This window comes from Larimichthys crocea, chromosome XIX, assembly GCF_000972845.2.
Source record: "Larimichthys crocea isolate SSNF chromosome XIX, L_crocea_2.0, whole genome shotgun sequence".
NCBI lineage: Eukaryota > Metazoa > Chordata > Actinopteri > Sciaenidae > Larimichthys > Larimichthys crocea.
The window spans coordinates 2,724,327-2,740,884 of record NC_040029.1 but is presented as its reverse complement, the minus strand read 5'-3'; the positions used below and the strand labels follow the sequence as shown (position 1 = coordinate 2,740,884).

Here is a 16,558-nt window from a genome sequence, read left to right as displayed (position 1 = left end):
TGAAATAATACATTAAATTGTTGCATTAAAAATTGTGCTCAGACTCAATAATAATATCAATATTAGGGGCTGCTCTTTGTAATTTGTTTGCAGTTTTTTTTTTTTTTTATCTCTATGTGGTCAAAATATTAGTCACATGCAGAGGGTCACTCTGGCCACTCCTCTGGCCCCAAAGAGCTGAGTGCAGTTCTGTAAATATAACATCAGTCTCATCATAAGATGAGATAAGATAAACTTTAATGATCCCATGACAGAGAAATTCACTTGTTTACACCAGCTCATGTACACAAGGTTGAAAAGATATTACTCATAAATAAGAAATACATCATAAAAGTCATGAAGTTAAAGAGTCTGTCAGCTGTTGGAATTAAGGACTCATAAAATTACATTTTGTGCATATTTATTTGATTTCATAAGCAATATAACATTGGCAAAATCTACAAAAATGACACTGACAATAAATGATCATGGCAATAGCAGTTTCACATTAATACTGACACTTAGTATAAATAAATTACTAAAACAATGGAAATACTGTCTGACATAAAGAAGTAGACCTAATTCAAATGGACTCTGGTGCAGCAGTGACAACTTGTGACTCAACTCTCTGGACAGTTTCTGAAACATCCGTATGAAGCTAATCTAATCAATCTGAGCAGTATCCAATAAACACAAGTCCCACACGTACCAGCTTCACTTTTTAAATTTTAAAGTTCTTTCAAGCGTCCTTTATCAAGCTGGTTTTGATGTATTTGTGGAGTTTCACTCTCAAACATGTTCAGCTGTGAAGATCATGATGGTGGTGATGATGATGTAGCACAGCGTTGCAGGACCAAGCCTTCTGCTCGAGCTGACCAGAGGTGAAGTGGAGGAGAAAACGGCGCTGCTCTCGTTTCTCGGCACCAACATGTTACAGATGTTCCCCTCACAGCAGGACGAGCACACCTGATGGATGAGATTGAAATAATGATGAGTGTCAGGTTAGGACGTTGATGCAGTTTAATCCAGAGGCTCCACGCACCCGATAGCCGTTATCAGTGACTTCAGCACAGCCAGTGAAACGACAGTCCTCCAGGGTCACACATCGCTTGGTCACAGACACACTGTCTCCATGGCTATCCATCATGTGGAGTGTGTAACAGTATCTGGCATCTGGAAGACATGACATTAACTTCTGGATTATTTTAATATTACTACACAGAGAAATGGTGTTGATGTCCCAAAAATGCTCACATTGAAGCAAAGAGAAAGCTGATATACCTTTTGGACAGTAAACATCCGGTGCCCAGCGGTTACACTCATAGTTATCTGCAGCGTCTTCACATGTGAAGCACTTGAAGCCACCAGGATGAGGCGTAGCTGTTGGAGGACAGGCAGACAGACAGACAGACTTCAGTACTCTGAGTTTATGGTGTCTCATTGTTGGTCATTTTATCACCTACTGCAACGGTCATCACTCAGAAGTCATTTCTTGAAGCAATTCATTTATCCGTATCTGCACATATACACAAAAAGAAAGATGTGCGCACCTTGACCCCAGTGCAAACAGGTGTTTGTTTAGTAATCAATACACACATCATTTAAGGTGTTTAATTTGAGCAGAGGGGCAAGACGAGAGAAAAAAAAAAGATTTCAAATGAAGCGACTGTGAACAGACTTTTATTTCAGTGGTTGCAAAACAAATGGACACATACAGACAAATGGACATGACACAAAGTAGCTGATACAGACAAAATAAAAGTATAAGAACGAAACATTTAGATCTGCAGAAAAGTCACATTACAGCGGCAAATGCAGAAAACATTTGTGCTGATTCTGACATACTGCCTTACATTAAAAATAAATAAATACATTTCCAGTGCAGAGGAATTTCTACTCTGGCGTGTACCAGTATTTACCACTAGGTGTCGGTATATAACAGTCTACTGTCAGCATCCCAGTTCAAGCATTTTTGTGACATGCCACAATATGATTTGCTTTAACAAAGGAAATAAAATGCTGATAATCAAATGTATGTCTATTTTTTCAGTCAGACTCATTGAACCACTTGTATCAGGCCTGTAGCTCTCATTGAGGACATGGAGGTGTCCACGTGCTTTCCCCCCAACAGGTTTTTAAGACTGGTTCAGGTAGCAGGCAGGGAGTGCGAAATGTGAAGAGGGAGGTTTGGGTGGTCATGTAAATATGTTTAATTATGTAAATGTTTTTGGTTGTAATATAAATATATATTTCATTCATCTTAATCAGCTATGTGAATACTTGTATATATTTCTATTGGATATTTTACGTGAATGTTTATTTATTCATATATATACATTTGAGAGAAACCCTACCAATTGGTAGAATCTAATTGGTCATGTGACTGGTAGGATCTGTATATAAGACAGGCAGGAAGGTGTGCTTCAGTGTTGAGTGATTGTGCTGAGAGTTGTAGATGATTGCTGTTGTTTGGCTTCATCAGCTGCCCTGATGACTGCAGTGACACCTGATGCTGATTTAAGTGTAATATGTTTAATTATGTACTTTTTTTGGTTGTAATATAAATATATATTTTATTTGTCTTAGTCAGGTATGTGGATAATTATATATATATATATATATTGCTATTGGATGCTTTATGTAAATATCTATTTATATATAGTCGTCCCTCGCTATAACGCGGTTCACTTTTCGCGGACTCGCTGTTTCGCGGATTTTTGTGTGTAATTTTGCCTTTTTTTTTTTTTTTTTTTTTTTTTACAGCGTACTGTACAGTATGAATGCGCATTGTGTTCTGCGTCCTGATTAACTAAGGGAGTACTGTACAAAATGCGTGTAAAAAGGTGTTTAAAAGTGTGTGGTTAGGGGTTTTACGGCCTTAAAACATGTATAATAATTGTAAAACTTACTTCGCGGATTTCGTTTATTGCGGGTTATTTTTAGAACGTATCCCCCGCGATAAATGAGGGACCACTGTATACAAATTTAAGAAAAACCCTACCAATTGGTAGAATCTAATTGGTCATGTGACTGGTAGGATGTGTATATAGAAGGTGTGCTTCAGTGTTGACAGTTGTAGATGTTCGCTGTTTGTCTTCATCAGCTGCCCTGATGACTGCAGCGACTCCTGAGAAGGACTATGTAAGTGTTGCTCAAGTTTTAAAGCAAGTACCACAATATGTATAACTAATATCACGTACAATAACCACATAGTGGTACTGATGGTGCACAGACAACAGTACATATATTAAAATAAGTTCTGTTAACATTGGTCTGAACATAAACTCATCTGTAAGCACGAGCAATAAAATTCCAAATGTGCATAAAACTGGATGAATCCTGAAAGTGTCACACCGTGGTGATGTCAAGATGGGTTTTTGTTATGTCTTGTCATTTCCTGTTTTATTTTGAAAGTTAACTCTCCTCTCGTTTCAGGTCACTTGCCCTTCCTCATGTGTCACCAGTCTGATTGTCTTCCCCGCCCTGATTGTTTCCACCTGTTCCCCATTTCCCTCATGTGTATATATAGTCTGTGTTTCCCCTTGTACTGTGCCGAAGTGTCTTCGTTCTCGTTTCGTCGCACCCAAGCCCTTCCATTGCCTCCAAAGCCTGTTCCACGTGTCCTTGTTTTGTAAGTTTTCATAGCCCTTAGTTCAAGATTAGAAAGAGTTTTTTTGTAGCCTGTTTTCATCCTTCGGGATCGTTTTCTGTTTGATGGTTTCTTTCCTTTTGATAAAGTTTTTTCATCCTCCGGGATTGATTTTTGTTTCCAGCCAGTTTAGGTGATTAGGCCATAAGATATAGATAGTTCTGTTTCCTCCTCATTTTGAGAGAGTGTTTTTGTTTGATAAACTTTATTAGATCTTTCCTTCCCATTTTGGTGAAGCGTTTTTCTTTCTAGTTCAGTGTTTTCGTTTTTCCCAAGAGAGTGTAGCAGAGGATTTAGTTAGAGTTAGAGTGCTGCTTAGAGTAGCCATTTTTGTTGTAAATTTTGTAGACTGTGTTCTGCAGCTCGGAACTAATAAAGCCTCTTCGAAACCTGCCTATTCCGCGACTGAGTCTGCCGCTTTGTTCTGGGCCTGACAGAAAGTAAACATTTAAATTAAGTCCTGTGTGGTATAAAGATCAATTATAATATTTCATCAAAGTTTAATGAAGCTATCAGAGTTGGAGCGTCCATGTTTCTCTTTAAACTTATTACAGATCTAGAGAGAGGTTTCTGCAAAAGGACATCTGTTGGGTCAAATGAAGGAACAATCGTGTGCTTAACTGAGAAAAGCGCCTTGTGTAGACTTGTGTGAGCAAGCTTGTTTGCCAACAGTTCAGTATGCAGTTTCTGTAAGACTGTGCAGGAATAATTATTGTCACCACATTGCCTGATGTCCCCAGCAAGTCATAGGATTAATGCAGTTGTCTATGGACTCCATCTGAATTTGGCTGCATTCGGTCTTTCACGTAACTTGCCTGCAGCCCTTCCACTTCGACGCCTGGTCCAGGGTGAAATGGTGTCCAGTACCTTGTGCACTGGGACTGCTGCAGCCCTGAGGGGCGTTCCTGTATTTCTCAGCATCACATTCCCAACCCTGATGTCATCTGGAGGCTGCAGCCCCTACACCCAGACCGTGTAGTCCAACAGGTGAGATTTGCTTGTTAAGAGAGGGTTTCTCTTTGGAATGTGATTGGATTGCTGACAACTGAAGGTATAATTTTTAGATGAATGGAGCAGCACTTGCTGCAATACAAGTAAGTTTATTATGATGCTATTATAGTGACTGAGCTCAAATGGAACGCTGGTATTTACCAAATTGATGTGATGCCACGTCGGGATCTATCCTGGCTGAGGCACGAAGTTCCTATATGGTCGATATACGGAAAGAGGAGCTCACACACCAATGAACAACCGCACATGATGCCCACTCACGCAGTACATGCCTGTATCATTTGCCTCTTGGTTAGCCTTAAGTGCTTGTCCGTCCCATTCCAAACCATGCTAGGTAGATCATACACCGTTATCTAAGAGGGAGGTGCTCCTCTGTGACGGCTTTGCTTCAGAGGGTGTATGTTCGTCCACTAGGCCTAAAGTTGACCATGGGAGTTCATCTGTTCTCGAGACAGACCATAGTCCAGATGATGGTATATACACAACAAAGTAAGAGCCAGTATGCTCCATTTTGTCACATTAATGATTTCAGGAACAATACCTTCAGGTGTCAGCAATCCAATCTCATCACCTCCAAGAGTCTTTACTTGGGCACTTTGGCACTACAAATAGGCTAAATAAATTTGAGAGCTATTCTACGAGGAGGGTAGTTTGTTTGATGCAGGAAATAAAACTCTGCATTTTCATCTTATTAAAAATTCTCTAATTATGAGGCTATAAACAGTGAAGTAGTTCACAATGTTTTATTTAGCTGGCATTATATTCAACTGATAAATACAGTTATATTCTCATAACTCAGTCAGCATCACTCATGAATCCTGAGTCAGTTAGAGGATCCGAGTTAATGATCTTGATGAATCACGATTCATACACGATTGGTCATTGGCTTATCTAGCTGAATCAAAGCAGTCTCTAATTCATTTTGAGTGCCCACAAAATTGGCACCACAGTCTGTCTGGCTGGTCAGTAAGGGTCCCCTCCAACATAAAAACTTGATCAAAGGTAAAATCTGGAGAGCATGATTGTGTCCTCGGTGTTCAACCAGCTGATGGATATTACACAGGATCAATTTAGACACATGGAAGTCTTTGGGAAAGATAATTGGGTTCTTTAGGTTCACTGGCATGGCTGCTCTACTTAACTGTACTCCAATCCTTAAGTTGCCTCCTTCTTCAACCATCGGATCCAGTTTGCTTATGGCACTGTCCATGTTAACTGGTTTGTCTTTTCTCAGAAGAAGTAGTTCTGAATCAAAGTAATGTTGCTGTTCATGGCGAATGACTGACTTTTCTGCTTTCTCCCAGATCCTTCACAAGCTTTGTGGTCTATCTTGCAGTGGGTCCTAACAATTGTCTTCTGACAATTGTTGTGAATGCATTTCAGTACTGATGAACTGTCTGTCCAGAAGGTAGAGTTCTCCAGTTTAATCTGTAGTTTCCTTTGTAACATCCTATCCACTTTAATGGCAAGTGTTGCAGCTGTGAGCTCAAGCCTCTGAATGGTGATTTGTTTCAGTGGAGTTACTCTGGATTTCCCCAGAACAAAGGTAACGTGAACATCTACTTTGTAGTTTGTAAGCCTGAGGTGGCTTACAGTCCCATATCCTGATTCATTCACAGAAGTGACGTAGCGCAGCAGTCTTTACAGCTCCAAAACCTTGAGGCTTCATGGTTGTTGTTTTTCCCCCCACTTCAAATCTGCTCTGTAACTGTCTTTGTCAGAGCTGATATTTCCTCTGGGCTGATTTCATCCCATCTTTCGGGAGCACAGCCTAACAGGTCATAGATGGAGCTTACTGTGGAGAGGATTGCTCATCTCGTGGGAGTTCTGCTTTGGATGGCCACCATGAAGGTAAGTGTCCCATTGGATGCCTAGTACTTTTTCAAGAGGTGGTATCTCTCTCATCAGTTTGGCCCAGTCTCATCTGGTACACTTCCGACTGCTCAATAACATCCCCTTGTGGCCACTTCGACGTCTGCCTTTATTGCAATTTGTGACCGAACCTAAGCAGGATGCCTGGAAGTTGGTGAGCCAAATCTGGACCTTGAAGTGCCTCTGTATAATTAACAGTCAAACACAACAATGTTTTCTCTTGTTTATGATGCACACCGTGATGTGTGATTTACCACACATGCTATCATTCCTTTGGCACTGTTCTTGAGGCAATTGTTTTGCCTTTTGTCATGCATAAAGATTCTGTATTGTGCTGCATAAGCAGAATCCTTCTTGAATTTCATGGCAAGGTTCAATATATGCTGAGCTGTCACCTCATAGTTGTTGGGTAAGATCACATTTTTGTCTCAAGGTAGGTCAATTTTTTGAAAACGGTTGAACTTGCTGCCAGGTCCATGAATTTCTTGTCTTCACATGACTTTTTTTTTTTTCCCTCCATGTTCCTTTTTAGGAAGCAGCCCATTGACCACCCATCCTAGTATTGTCTTGACTCGATTTCATTTAGATGAGGCCATTTTTCAGATCAGATTGGGTAAGTAAATTTTCTTAAACAGGACTTTTAGCTTGGGTAAATACATTAGGCAAAACGACACATCCACCTATCCAGATTGCCAACCTCTAGTCGAGAGGTAGTAAGAGACTTTCACTGTCACCTTTTTACAACTGGAACAATTGCTAGCATACATTCCTTACCAGCCCCTGTTTATCTTCTGAAACTAGTGCACTATTGATTTTTCTTTTGGTTCTGTAGGAACAATATTTCTGTTTTTAAACTCACCATGTGCAGCAGTGTGGGATGTTTGCATTGACCTATTTGCCAGTCCAGTTTTCTTTTACAGTCTTTTCATGTGACCTGATCTTTAAGCATCCAAAGGAATAACAATTCTTCAGACATTCAACTTTTCTTTCCTCATTTTGAGTCAAGTGCATATTTGGCTTGACATAAACTACATAGTTTAGTTTACATTAATGTAAAACCTTCATGCTTGTCAGGTAAGTTTGGTCCACTGTCATTTCCAGGGTTAATTCCTGCAACAGGGAGCATTCCATCCAGAGTTTGCTGTGCCTTGAACTTTCTTTTTAAACATGTCTTTTCAGTGGTCTGTCCTTGTCCTTCAAATGTAGCACGCTTGTCTGTGTTTTGTGGACACATTTCTATTGCTCCCTAGGTTGCTAGTTTAGTCAAGACTACAAAAGCTAAGTACTGATCCATCCACAGTTGCTAAGATCGTTGGCTTTTTTTCTAACTTCTACAGGCATTTCACTCATCACTACAGTTTAAGTGCTTCCCCTTGAACTGTCTTATCCTTTTAAACTTGCCATTTCAGTGATCTGCTCAGACAGAACAGGCATTTCTTGTAATGCCTTTCTGTAACTCGATTAATGTAAAACCCTCCATGCTTGTCAGGTAGGTTTGTTTGTCCACTGTCATTTCCAGGGTTAATTCCTGCAACAGGTAGCATTCTCTATTTCCATCCAGTTTGCGGTGCCTTGAACTATTTTTAAACTTGTCTTCAGTGGTCTGTTCATGCAGGTAAGGAATTGCTGGAGCTTAAACATCACTTCACTTCTGCACCCATTCTAACTCTTAATCCGTTATTTGAGGTGGAGGTTGATGCCACATGTGAACGTAAGTCAGGTCTTTCCCGAAACTTGTCATGGCTTTTTTTTTCCCTCTCTGAACCATATCTCCATAGCCCAGGCTCTGCCGATCAGTTTGAGGCTGAGGAATCCACTGGAGAACTTCTTGATCACTGACATGATCACCTGGGACATCAAATGTCAGGTAAAGTGGTCAGCATTTCCCCCCAGTGGGTGTTCTGCTATCTTTGCTATCTGGCTCTTTGTCCCAGAACATCTCCGCTTTCAGGTGCTTTTTTATTCCTCTGCCCAAGTTGCTCACTCACAACATTTGGTCCGCCAACCCGGTCTTCCCAGGTATTGTATGTCAGACTAAGACCTCCAGTTCACCTCCTGCTTCTGGAGAGTTCTGCAGCCTTCTTTGTACTTAGGTTAGTCTCTCCTCAGGTTTCCATCTTCATCCAGGATCTTGCTCTGCCACAGGTCTGTCATCTTTCCATTGTCCACATGGTTATCAACCCTTGTTTCCCGAGCAGGAAACAGGAGGTCAGCTACTTACTATGTTATCATCTGCACCTTCACCTGCTACCAGAGGCCCACTGCCTGGTGCCTTACCCCAGCCCCATGTTATTACCCAGGGCAGAAGGTGTGGCTGTCAGTGCCTCAGTTTGTGGGGCTTTTTTTTTTTTTTTTCCCCCAGGACTTTGTGGATCCTGCTCACTTCAATGTCTCCTTGGGTCAAGCCTGTCATGAAGGGTCCACTGTTGTAGCTGCTGTGTGTTTGCAAATAGGCGTGGACAGAGGTGAAAGTTTACGGTGTGCACTTATTTGTCCACTCCTGTCATCATACTTGGCTCTGTAAATCTGAACAGTGTGTAGTTTTCCCATGTTTCATTGTGATTGCTCTGGACACTGGTTTTCTTAATGTAATTGCTCTGAAGTCTACTGATGTGATGTCTATGGCTGTCACAGTGGTTGTTGTAAAAAATAAAGCCTTACAAAACACTATTTACCATTCTCATGACCCATGTAACAAATGTTGGCAAGTTCTTACTGTCTGGAAAACAAATTACTGAAAAATCTGTTTACTAAGCTGCTCTGACAGTGATCAAACAAGGAGTTGTTTGGCTTTCCCCTTGGCAAGAATCATATCTGTATAACCATGTTTCAGCCGGGACAGCTACAGGTCTCGATGTCAGCAACTTTTCAATCACAGGACAAAGCCTGTTACTGAGATCACAGATCTTTTTTTTGGCTTAAAATCCTGTTGGGCGCAATTTTAAACAAATGTATTCAGGAATTTCTTTAATCATCATTTTGTGCACATTACATAGTTGACTTTCCCTCATTGTTGCTTTAATTGGGCTTTTTTTCTTCTTCTTTTTTCGTTCATGCATTGATGGCCAAGTCTATCCATGATGGAGACGCTTTACCAGTTTACAGGAAATGTAAGTTTTACAAGGAATAAGAATGGGGAATCTTGGTTAATTCACTTTGACTGCTATTGGATTAAATATTTCATCATCGGGTCATAGTTGAAAGTTTTAATCTAAGCCCAAGTGTTGGACGGCATAGAAATTGTCCGTCTCTGTGGCTATGCTTACGGTATGTTCACCTACTTGAAGGATGCAGAAGGATGATGTCCATCAGGGAGAAGTCCCTAGACTCCACGGTTTTTACCCATTCAGCTATGTTGGTCATTAGCAGGACCCAGGCCAGTGTTGGCCAGGGCTCCATCATCGGGCCACAAGTAGTTTCATGCACTTTCCTGTTTGGGCAGGAGAACACTGCAGGAGAGAAGAGATCATAAGCTGCTGAAATGCACAGCAGGGGTAGTTCAAAGAAATCCCCAGGAAGGTAGCTTAAAATTGAATTAACGCTTGATGATCCAAATTGCAGGATGTATACAGTAGATGAATTTGTATTTAAATTTGAGCAATATCTTTAAATTGAATCAAAAAGGGGTATATTTCATAGTTGCAGTGATTGGAGAATGATAGCAAATGTCATATTTTACAGTTTAAAGTCTAATAACAGAAATGCTCTATAAGTGACAAGCTGTTTGTTCTGCTCCTGCTGTTTGCAGGCACAACCTCAGCACAAACTGTCTACTGTAGGCTTTAACGCTGAGCATCCATCCTTGGGTTTGAATGACAAATGTCTTAACATCGCCAATTCTGACAAACATTAGTTATGTTTCAGTTTACAAGCCCCTTTTGACCTCTGGGGAATTGGGCCATTAATCCTTGCTGGCCAAATGTGTCCCCCCCCCAACATGCATTGGGTCATTCATTGGTACAGCCCAGTCAGCAGGTGCATTGTCTTTTACTTTGACTCCTTCAAACTGGAGATTGTAACAGCAGGTCAAGGAGGAAATGCCTCCCTCCAGGCCTTCTTTACTTCCAAATCAGTTCCTTGCCTAAATAGATTCACTACCCCATAAATAAAGTGCCCAGTGTTTTCGAGAAGGAACTTCAGAAGAAGGATCAGAACATTAAATGTGGAGACATGTATGCAGGTCTAAGTAGTTAATAATGCAATCTCTAACAGAAATGCCACACTATTGATTTTCACCATCTCGGTTTAGTGTAGTGTTTTTACTAATTGGCATTAAATGTAAAGTATAGCTGAGGCTGAAGGATAAAGAGGATAAAGAAATCCTTTTGAGAGCAGGCATTCCTTATCATGAGACTGACTTTGAGGAATTCAAGAAATATCCACTAAGCTGCTGTGCTAATCCTTGGAAACATCTCAATCAGGTGCAACTGTGGCCATCTTTATGCAGCAGGAAACAATTTGTTTTCATTCCAGACTCCAAAGGCAGATTTGACAAGTCAATGACTGACATGTACTGTCTCTCTACAGTCAATAGCCTGAAGGTTTAAACCACACTAAGAATATTCAACAGCTTATTACTTCAAAGAAAGTGTAATGGTTCTGTGACACATGATTTTTATGTCAACTTGAAGAGGGGGCATTCCTGTCTGCAAAAATGTGACGTCTTTGTCACTTTTAGTTTGATTCACATAATCTTTCAGTACTGAGATGATGACCTGAATGCCCATGTTTGCAAAGATTAATTGACAGTGTTTGTATGCAAGACAAACATGTGTAATGTGTTTCTCTGAGCTTTGGTATGTGTTTCAGCAATTATGTTCATGACAGACTTGTATTAGACATACAAAGGCTACGTTACATTATTATACTGATTGGTAACTACCTTTTTAATTGAATTTGTTTTCCTCGATGACTTCTAGTATTCAGTTACAGTGCAGGCAGAACACTCTCAAGCAAATGCTCTTCTTAGATTCACTGAGATGTCAATCAATTAAATACCAGATGACCTGGTTTCTCCTTTGAACTGAGATCAGTAGATATGTGTGAGATCAAGACTCCATCTCCAGTTTTGTCCTCAGGCATTGTGCTGGATGTGGTGCTGTAAATGCTTGTTTTCTTTGCATTATGCATGCCCCAATAACACTGATCCATGCCTTTACTGCAGACAGAATAGCCATACTGTGCTATACTGTACAGCATACTCTGAATCTTTATCAAAGGCTCTGATTATTCAGTTTAAAGTCAAACTTGAATTAAATCAAATTGAACACATAAATGTATTGTGAAGATATGTATTGAGTTTTAAGAGCTAAATCACTTTGAATGCTCTGTGTAGACTGTGATGCGTTGAAAAAGAAGACTCATAATCTGAGTCAATTCAGATTTATTGGCTATGCTTTGTTTTTAAAGCAAGAATGCCAAATTTTGCTTCTCAAATTAGAAAATTTGCAAAACAAGGCATTTCACTATTTTAATTTGAAACTTAAGCATGGTTCCTTGACATTTTATAGACTAAACAGTCAGTTTATTGAAGAAATAAATTAATTTAATTGCTTTATCACTTGCAGCCCTAATTGAATCCCACTCAACCCAGCACCTGAGGCATAATCTAGCACTATTTTTTCATTGAAAGTTAAAGTAAGTTGAGGTTTACTGCATTTGGAAGTTAGTACTAAAACATTTGGAGCATCTGCTCCATATTTGCATGTCTTTGGTCTGGAACCCAAATTTGTGTCTTTGTGACATTACACCATTAGCTTAGTGGTCGTGTTTGGATTTTTTAACCCTTGCTTGACACTGAATTAATCTGGAACTGCCAACTAATTACATGAGTATTATTTGAAATGATTCAGAGAAGTCTTCGAGTCCATGGGCTTGCATTCATTAGAGCTCTTGTGCTACAGTGTAGCTCATAATGATATGCTGCGCGCTGAAAGAAAACTTAAGACTCGCTCTCCAACTTTGAGCTGCCCGAAGTAAAATTTAGTTGGAGTTTGAGAGGTAGGACTTGGGAGGGATTAGGTACAATGGCTTCCTGTTACAACTGGAGAGGGATGGAGAGGGTTTATATCACTCAGGGTTCAATCAGCACCGACCAACTCCTTCGGGTCCCGGTTAAAAGGCCACGCAAGGCTGAAAGAATCTGAAGGAGTGTAGGTTTTAAATCTTTCTGTCTCCCCTGACGACTGGGGATCAAGTTTGCAGTGTAAAAGTTGATGAACTGTGCAGTTTCTCAGACATGGTGATATTATTAGTGATATACTGTAGGACACAAACGCAGTATTTTGTAGACACTGTTGCAAAAGTAGTAGTTCTTTCAGGCAGTGTGTGACTTTGCCATCTGAACGGAGGTGTCACAGTTTGTTTTGTGTTTTCTTTTATCCAGAAAATTAGATTTCAAGATTTACATTTAACATTCTGTTTGACTCATGACCCTGCCTGTGACCTCTTCATACCAGAGATAAGTTAAGTTTATACAACGCTTTAAATCAGGCAACAGAAGTTCAGAGGTTACATTTTCTGCAAATGTATTTAAAAAAAAACACGATTCAAGTCAATGAAAGAAGAAAGTTATTTCCGAGGAGGACTGAAGTTATATTCAGACATACTTGTAATTACTTCTCACCTTCTGTCTGCAGGCAGTGCTATGCTGCCTTCAAGTGCTGTCAGAGAAATTATATTTATGACTGAAACGCACAAGGATGACCCGAAACATTGTAAATATTACTGGGAAAAGTCATCCGGAACATTTCTTGTCAAGCTCTGTTTGCTTATATTTCATAGTTCAAGTTCACGGCTGACAAAAGTCAGTTGTTGTAGGAGAATATGTGGAACCAATAAAAGCAGAGTTTACTGATAGACCGGAAAAAGAAACAGAAACGGTTTCAATACCCTGAGGCCCCTAACTCAAACTGGAATGTGTCACATAGGCCTACTGTATAGTAAACCAACATTGGCAGCTTTGGGAGAGAATTTGACTCTACCAACAAAGATCTGGGGTGCTACAGATCATAAGACAAAATGTCAGATTTAGACTATTTGGTTCCTTAGATGAAGGATAATTGCTCAAAAGAATATTGTATCAAGATTTAGGCCACCAGGGTGGGCTTTGAAGCTGAGCCGATATCCGGCAGCACAGTTCTATCGACCAGACACATATGGCAGGGGCTTAACTTCTGTCATAACACTGCTAATGTTTTTGAGCCTGACATACATGACTGGACAGGAGAAATTATAGCCGTGTTGCTGAATTCTTGTGTCTGAAGCTGTTTAACACTTCACTGATGACCGAAACACTAATCCAGTGCATCATAACTTAAAAATGTAATCAAACGTGTTAACTTCAGCCTCCTCATAGACAGAAATGCACAGTCTGCTTCCCAAGCCTCTGCACCTGGGTCCACTGAGTCACTACATGACTTTTATGAGGTCCTTGCTGAGCTGGCATCTCATAAAACGCCTGACATCTAGTTTTTATACAGATGGAGAAGAGATGGAAGACGGACCAGTGTCCCTTAGTTCAACATAACCTGGACTCCACCATAGATGAAGACCTGCTGTCTCAGATATAACAGGCTCACCCTGAGGTAACAAAAACATGCCGATTCATATTTTCAGGTAATTTTACACTAATACAAATGCATGAATATTATATTCCATTTCTGCAAGTAGCCCATTTTAGACACTGGATACAGAGTTTAAGTGCTAACGTGTTAATTATGCAGCTGTGTGTCCTCTTAGAGTTATATCATTATATACTATTACTGGATTTCTGTTTGTGTAAACAGTATTTTGATGTTGTAGCGGATGGAGGTAAAGCTATCATTAATGTTGGGCAGTAATCAGTCATACATATTCATTTTATACATAGTGTATAAACTGTAACAGTAAGTAACAAGTAGCTGTTGTTGTAAAAGTAAGTTACAATATCTAAGTAAATGTACTTAGTTACATTCCACCATCAGCACCATGTACAACATAATGCGCAAAGTCTTCATGGACAACATGATGCGCAGTGTAAACATGTAACGCCATACATGCTTATAGACAAATGTATAGACACAGCAGGCTTCAATGTAATGACATTTATTATGTCAGAAATCCACCCAGCATGCATGTGATTAAAGACTGCTTCAAATCTCAGCCGCTGCGCGTTAATTAAAACGGCTTTAATAATTAAAAAGCCTATTTATGGAGCACAATAAACACTTGCTCCACAACAGTAGCTTTTATTTTGAAAGCATCTGTTGTCTCGAAACGTGTTACACTATTGAACTGTATTCGAGGAGTTCTCACTTTGGTGATTATTAAACCTGAGTTTCAAATGTCATATCCTTAATTAATCTTAAATTAGCTCCGTTGCGGATTAATTAAACCGATCTGCGACACTTAAAAGCGCAATCAAACCGACTTTAACTTGATCATTACATAAGTAGTCTACAGGTACTTTATAATGCAACTTACCGGCTTTCTTTCCTCGATCAGCCCGCTGCAGACCTCCAGCCTGACTGTCCGCAGATTGAGCTCAAACAGCGCTGTGCTGCTCGGTGAGGCTGCGGGAGGAGGAGGCTCCAACGTCACTACAACTCCCATCAACAACAGCATGGTTTTATTATGTGTGGATCCCATCACTGAGTGGCATTATAATCATAACACAGTAATGGGATGTCACTAAATATACTCTCAAGTACAATCTTTAGGTGTTTGTACATTACAATTTACTGCACTCCTCTACATTTGATCAAATATTGTACTTTTTTACTCCACTGCATGCATATGACAGCTTTAGTAACTATACTTTACAGATTCACATTAAAACAAAATATAATAATTACATAGATTCTGGTTTCTTATTATGAGTTACTCAGTAAGCAAAAGTAGCTTCACCTTTACTGGATGCCATTTTTGCACTTTTACTCTTAAAGTGGTACATTAGAGGTGAACTTTGTACTTTACTTGTACATTTTTTGTCAATATCTTTACTCTCTGTATACTGGTTTACATTCTGTCAGAGGAATAATTTGCTTCGGCAACACACAGCATCGAGTGCTATGTGCATTCAGTACATGTTTAACGAACATAAACTTAATTAAGGATATCAGTGTCTCATGTGCAAAATGAATGCTTAAGGGCTCTGGATCAAAGGAGATCAAACAGCAAACCTTCTCTGCACTCTAATGAGCTTTCGCTATTTCTGCAGGCAAATTGGGAAAAGACCCTCCAAACTATGCATGCCCCACAAACCTGCTTGCATATTCACATTCCGTGAATGAAACACATGGCATGCATTCTATGTGGACAGACTGAACATTGACAGGCAGCAGCCCTCTGACCTGTCTGGATATGAGATCCCTGACAAGAAAGCACGGAAGAAGAGTGCAACCCTTCAGGCCCTTGTCAAACAGAGGTATTTAAGTAGCACATGCACACAGATGTGCCATAATATCTGGACAGATGGCTGGTCTGTCATGGAAAAAGCTTTCAGCGGGACCTCAGGAACTTTTACTGTGATCGAATGACAAAATTGCCAGCAAAAGACACGTATGGGATCAGTCAAAATATTGTGTTATTGTGGAGAAACGGCATGAAGGGTAGTATAGGTCTCCTGGAATCGTTCTTGTTTGACTTGGGAGCTTTGAAGTATATAATTGATCCCATTATGCAAATTCAGTGAGGGGCAGAGTATGTTAGAGAAGGAAAGGGGGAGGTGGAGAAGTATATAGCGTGGTTCTCCATGTGAAACACGGTGCCTTGAAGTTGATCTAATATTGCTATTATGTTTCTTCAAAGTGTATTTTTACTATCATTATTTCTGCCTACGTTTTCATACAGCATTGATTGCGTTTGATTTTCCTTATTTAAACCGAGGGTCTCTAAACATTAATCAAATGAAGAGGCGCTCATGCGTATAAAGAAAGGGCAGTCATTTGCTTTATTTGCAGCTCCAAGCCTCTAAAATGTGAGCATTTGCTGCTTTTAATTGGTTTTATATCACTGTAGATAATATTTTGTACTGTTGTGTGGACAAAATAAGTCTGAGATGTTGCC

At 39.9% G+C, this 16,558-nt stretch overlaps 1 protein-coding gene across 1 annotated transcript; it reads right to left on the bottom strand.

Annotated features, from left to right (window-relative positions):
* Positions 1-498: 498 nt before the first annotated feature.
* Positions 499-15,166, bottom strand: LOC104925331 (ly6/PLAUR domain-containing protein 6). The gene is made up of 5 exons (XM_010738934.3): positions 14,975-15,166; positions 9,793-9,960; positions 1,261-1,359; positions 1,022-1,152; positions 499-945 (listed from the first exon to the last, which is right to left on the bottom strand). Exons 2-5 carry the CDS (start codon positions 9,911-9,913, stop codon positions 769-771), a joined length of 528 nt encoding a protein of 175 aa, XP_010737236.2. The 5' UTR covers positions 9,914-9,960; positions 14,975-15,166; the 3' UTR covers positions 499-768.
* Positions 15,167-16,558: the final 1,392 nt, after the last annotated feature.

Bases quoted from the DNA above. Each gene is read 5' to 3' on its own strand.
- LOC104925331 (XM_010738934.3), bottom strand. From the start codon at position 9,913: ATGATGGAGCCCTGGCCAACACTGGCCTGGGTCCTGCTAATGACCAAC. The intron at 1,360-9,792 runs GTAGGTGAACAT...GTCCTCCAACAG, and splicing joins CATCCTTCTGCATCCTTCAA to CTACGCCTCATCCTGGTGGC. The intron at 946-1,021 runs GTGCGTGGAGCC...CTCATCCATCAG, and splicing joins TCACTGATAACGGCTATCGG to GTGTGCTCGTCCTGCTGTGA.